At 43.2% G+C, this 6,016-nt stretch overlaps 1 protein-coding gene across 1 annotated transcript in view; it reads left to right on the top strand.

The window, feature by feature from the left end:
• The first annotated feature begins 3,338 nt into the window (after positions 1–3,338).
• The window catches only part of LOC138981274 (aspartate aminotransferase, cytoplasmic-like), a 10,905-nt gene continuing 8,227 nt past the window's right edge, over positions 3,339–6,016 (top strand). Inside the window, exon 1 of the mRNA XM_070354122.1 lies at positions 3,339–3,468. Within this exon, the coding sequence (XP_070210223.1) occupies positions 3,348–3,468 (121 nt within the window). The 5' untranslated portion in view covers positions 3,339–3,347. The remainder of the gene's footprint in view (positions 3,469–6,016) is intronic.

The raw sequence follows: 6,016 nt of genomic DNA, 5'->3' as shown, positions 1-6,016 counted from the left end.
AGTGTGTGTGTGTGTGTGTGTGTGTGTGTGTGTGTGTGTGTGTGTGCGCGCGCGCGCGTGCAATACACATTTTTTTAATGTCATATCCCCAAACATCTTGTTGAACATTTACTCGGAGTTTCCCGTGCTAACAGTGTGAGGTCTGATGAATCAAGCGGAACAAATGACAACAGCTCAGCGGAGATACACACAAACACTATCTTTTAATTACATCTATAACTGAACGAGGACACTGATATTTACACAGAATTGGTTGATACTGTAGTAATAATGAATAACAGATAAGTTTTGTTTGTCTGTGTGTGTGTGTGTGTAAGAGAATGGGCTAACAACAGGTAGACAGAGGATTAAGATGTAACCGAGTGCCGAAACACTACGATCACCTCGGGAAGCGAAGTGCAATCAAACAGGTTTGAAAATATTAGGGCTAATTTCTTAGCCCTATAAAAACTGTTATGCAAACCCGAAGGTTTCCATGAACATACAGACAATCGGAAACCAGGGCGGGACTAGCGGGGGGGTTATGGGGGTTGCGCAACCCCCCCCCCCCCCCCCCCCCTACATGTACCTCACTTATTTAAAACATTTTTTATTATTGTTTATTTTATGCCGTTTCATGCAAGGAGCGACCATTTTCCTATCTCAGAATATGACCTACCCATCAGCTTCAGGGGGCTTTGCCCCCTGACCCCCACAAGGGGCCCTGCCCCTTGACCCCGCCAGGGGGAACATCCCCCTGGACCACCACTGGCAACATCCCCCCCCTCCTCTTAGCCTAGTCCGGCCCTGGGAAACCACCAGACCCCATCACAAACAGAACTCTACAAACCACAGGTGTTGACTTTAAAGGCCAACAACTCGGGTGCAGAGTCCGTTGCGAAAGGAGCGGTAGCCTCCCCTGTCACAATCGCCCCCGTTTGAAATGAACTTCGTCCCGAAGTTCCGAACCGGGAGACCACTGTCCATCCCAAGTTCGCAGAATGGGAACAGCACGAAAATGTTCAGTGGTCATATTATGCCATTACCTGAACATATCATGCCGAGTCCCACCCTGCTCGCAGCGCCAGATGTAACCGAGTGCCGAAACACTACGATCACCTCGGGAAGCGAAGTGCAATCAAACAGGTTTGAAAATATTAGGGCTAATTTCTTAGCCCTATAAAAACTGTTATGCAAACCCGAAGGTTTCCATGAACATACAGACAATCGGAAACCACCAGACCCCATCACAAACAGAACTCTACAAACCACAGGTGTTGACTTTAAAGGCCAACAACTCGGGTGCAGAGTCCGTTGCGAAAGGAGCGGTAGCCTCCCATGTCACAAAGAGATAGGATACTTATGTGTGGGTGTGTCCGCGGTGTGTATGTGGTGTGTATAAGCATGCGTGCGTGCACATGTAACTAATAGGCTCGTTTCAGCAGTAAAGTGACGGGGAAAAATCCCCTCCTTTGCCAGTCTGAACAAGTCATCAGCAACACAATTGCCTCAACAGGACAAGTGCTAGATTTTTAGTCGAGCCTCCCTCAACAAGAGATTATGAGTTTTCTGCCATGAACGAGAAAGGTGTGTGGCATTGTGGGAGAAAATGATGACCTTCTTGGTCTTACCGGCTTCGTGACCGCAGACAATACACAAATACCCAAAGCACACACACGCATACATACATGCACTCACACAAACAATACAAATACACAAAGCACATCATTTCTAGCACACACACACACACACACACAACACTAATGCACAAAGCTCATACTAGCACACACACACACACACACACACACACACACACATATGATAGTTCCTGGGTTATGATATCCCCAGACATTTTTCTCCTTTTTAAAAATATTTTTTATATAAATGTCTTTGATGACGTCATACCCGCCTTTTTATGATAGTCACGCCCTCATTTTTCAACCAAATTAATTTAGATTTGAGTCACACAATCTTTGACTCAGTCCGGACTTTAGTATTGCATTTCAGCTCGGAAGATTAACAAGTCGCGTAAGGCGAAATTACTACATTTAGTCAAGCTGTGGAACTCACAGAATGAAACTGAACGTAGTCCGCCGCGAGTGCAAAACGCAGTGAAAGTGACGAGCCTGTTTGGCGCGGCAGCGGTTGCGCTGTGCTTCATAGCACGCTTTACTGTACCTCTCTTCGTTTTAACTTTCTGAGCGTGTTTTTAATCCAAACATATCATATATTATGTTTTTGGAATCAGGAACCGACAAGGAATAAGATGAAATAGTTTTTTTTAATCGATTTCGGAAATTTAATTTTGATCATAATTTTTATATTTTTAATTTTTAGAGATTGTTTTTAATCCAAATATAACATATGTATATGTTTTTGGAATCAGAAAATGACGAAGAATAAGATGAAATTATTTTTAGATCGTTTAATAAAAAAAATAATTTTAATTACAAGTTTCTGATTTTTAATGACCAAACTCACTCATTAGTTTTTAAGCCACCAAGCTAAAATGCAATACCAAACCCCGGCCTTCGTCGAAGATTGCTTTGCCAAAATTTCAATTAATTTAATTGAAAAATGAGGGTGTGACAGTGCCGCCTCAACTTTTACAAAAAGCCGGATATGACGTCATCAAATTTCATAAAGATCAGCCCAGTAGTTTAGTCTGAATCGCTCTACACACACACACACACACGCACACACACACACACACATACACCACACCCTCGTCTCGATTCCCCCCCTACGTTAAAACATTTAGTCAAAACTTGACTAAATGTAAAAATGAGATAATTAGTATGCTCTTTAAAGTTGTCATTAAAAACGAATTTTCACTTACAGATTTAAAAATGATTGCAAGTTGTATTCCTCATCTTCTCCCGAGTTCAAAAATATATGGATATGTTATGTTTACTTTAAAAACGCGCTCAGAATGTAAGAAAATAGGTCGAGTATAATGTTCGCATGCTTCGCGGAGACGAGCGTTACCCGTCTCGGTCTTCGGGTATGGTTAGCTGAGGCTATCTGAATGTAGTCTTGGGAATGACTGGTTTTGGGGATCTTTTAGTTTGATGCCTGCATAATTTATTGACTGAAGGTTTTTATATCGCATCACGCGACTTGGTGTTGTTGTTGTTGTTGTTGTTGTTGTTGTTGTTGTTGTTGTTTTTGTTGTTAAAGGGACAGTGTTTTAGATTACACCGAACACTCGGTGCCCATTTTGAGACGACCCCTACATGTTTTAGATTACACCGAACACTCGGTGCCCATTTTGAGACGACCCCTACGTATCTGCGGGCATCTTGACAACATTTGTGAAGCAGCCCCCCTGCGTCCTTGACCTCACGCCGCGGTGACAGCACAGCAACATGGCGTCGATATTCAGTAATGTGTCGAGAGTGAAGGTAGGCCCGGCCACTGAGACCGCCGATCTCAGACGACGGGTGAAAGAAGACACACACCCAAACAAAGTCGACCTTGGCGCCGGTGGTATGTATACACGCTATGTCTGCGATTTTTGTTCAGTCCTGCTCGTGGTTCTCTCTGATCAGTCAAGTTGTGTGATCATGAAATAATGTGTGGTTTCACTGTAAAAAATGTTATGCTTTGTGTATGTTTTTCCCCAAAAAATGATTGTACAGCGCTCTGAGCAGGGATAAACCCTGGAGACATGCGCCCTAAAACATGTGATTTATTATTATTATTATCATACGGATAGTTATGCTCTGAAAAATATATGCTATTTTTTTTATCTTCGTTATATCGGCTAGCCTGCACTGATTATACCCTAGCTCGGAGAGGATAGATAATTATACTGATGACTATCACTGGTGCAGTGCACTGCTACTGCACCCGCTGATTTAAACAAGTCTACCTCGATCACTATCGCGTGATTTTTTTTTAATCATTACAAAAACCGTTTGTCACACACACACACACAAACACTTACACACACACATCGGCCACACTGACCCACCCACGACGCACACACACACGCACACACACACACACACAAACACTGACTTACACACACACACACCGGCCACACCCACCCACACGCACTCACACGCACACACGCACACACTGCACACACACACACCCACAGTGACAGGCTCACACACCGGCACACACACACGCACACACACGCACACTCACACGCATACACTGACACGCACACACACACTCTCTCACACACACACACGCAAACACACACAGAGCTGAAATAAGAGACTATGTCTCGACATGTATTTCTCTCTCTCTCGACTGTACACAGAGATAAGAACAACCTCGCTTTCACCTAGATCCTGCCTAAAAACAATGTTCAGACCTCATGTTCAGACTCGGCGTAATAATACCGAAAGGACTACTTTTTAGCGGTCAAGTTCAGTCGTCCGCATACTCGAAAGTGAAAAAAAGATGAAACGTTTTGCTACAGTATCGGAGGATGAACTGTCGAAGAAGAAAAAGAATCTCGTACCAACCACTACGCAGAAGACCATCCGAGTTGTCCAGAAGAAGTTCTGAAACACGTCACGTTCCAAATCAAAAGACGACTAATTATATTCTCTTACATCACTATTCTTGGTTTACGGTACCATTCGGCGGCTTTGCTACGAGTATGCCATAGTCTTGGTTGGCCGAGACCTTGAGGTGGAATGCGAGTGATTAGGTTTGTTGATTTTGCTCGGAGAAGTGGTCCGTGTTCAAGCAAGTTTCTTTCTTCTTTGAAAACAAAAACCCTAAGACCAGTGAATGTCGAGATATATATGTTAATTGGATCTGTGATCCAAACATGCCTTTTGGTCAATCTCGATGGTAGTTTATTCCACTCGCCCTTCGGGCTTGTGGAATAAACTTCCATCTCGATTGACCAAAAGCCATGTTTGGATCACAGATCCAATTAACGTATAATGATTGCCGCTTGATAAAAAACTGCGATCATTGTTTCCAGTACAGATAATTTATATTCCTACACCACAGGCCATGTCAAAGTTTATGTTTTGTGCTTGTTATTTCCTCGTTATCGAGGCTGTGGTTAGCTCTGACTGCTCTCCAAAATGGTTCCAGAAACCGGGAAGAGCTTCAGACGGAAATACTGTTCCTCTGTCACCAGATCATTGCCTCTGGAACAGAATTGACCCTTATGTACATCCCCTCACACACGGGGATCAGAGGCAATGATATGGCTGACAGAGCAGCAAAAGAATCTGTCACAGATCAAGCAGAATTTCATGACCTCAAATTAACAAAGACGGAAGCAAAACACAAAATGGCCAAAGTTGCCTGGCGTCACAGGGAAACAGAATTAAAAACAGAAGGCGATGCCCATGGTTGGCTTATTCTGCCCCGACAAACAAAACAAAACAGGCCTACACTCCCCACCCCCCTCCTTAAAATACTTCGCAGAATTCGCACGGATGGATGCGCTCACAAGTTCTTTCCCCGTCTCTGTGAATGTGGAAAGCTAATATCTTTTTTACACCTCTTTGACCGCTGCCAATCACTCCAACAAGATTTCCGCAACCTACACACCCTTGTCAACGAACACAAACTGAAACCCCATGAGTTTTTAGATAAACATTGCACGCTTCAATGGAAGCCAGCATACACCCTGTGTCTCTCAATACATAAGGCTGAAATAGGACATCTGTTTTGAAAACTTCATCCCCTCTCCTCCTTTCCACCCCTCAACCCTCTCTCCCACCGACCCCCCCCCCCCCCCCACGCCCAACAACCAAAGCGCCTACACCACCTATCACATAGCTCTATTCAAACAAGGCTAAATCACATACACCGCCCTCCTACCTGAACTTAAGTTCCCCATTCTGATATATTATTTTAGCAAGTTATATTTAATATTCTTATTTGGCTAATAATTATTTTTATGTTTCTAGTTACGTATTTATTTACTTATTCAGCCAGTTCTTTATTACATTATTTTGGCATTATCCAAAAGTCTAAAAAATATTTTACATAAATAAAAAGCAAATAAGCCTACAAAACCGCTCCACTTCAACTATATTTCGCGTACACTATG

The sequence above is a fragment of the Littorina saxatilis genome, linkage group LG12 (assembly GCF_037325665.1).
Source record: "Littorina saxatilis isolate snail1 linkage group LG12, US_GU_Lsax_2.0, whole genome shotgun sequence".
NCBI classification, from domain to species: Eukaryota; Metazoa; Mollusca; class Gastropoda; order Littorinimorpha; family Littorinidae; genus Littorina; species Littorina saxatilis.
The sequence above is the reverse complement of the archived record's forward strand: the minus strand, read 5'-3'. Positions and strand labels throughout refer to the sequence as shown.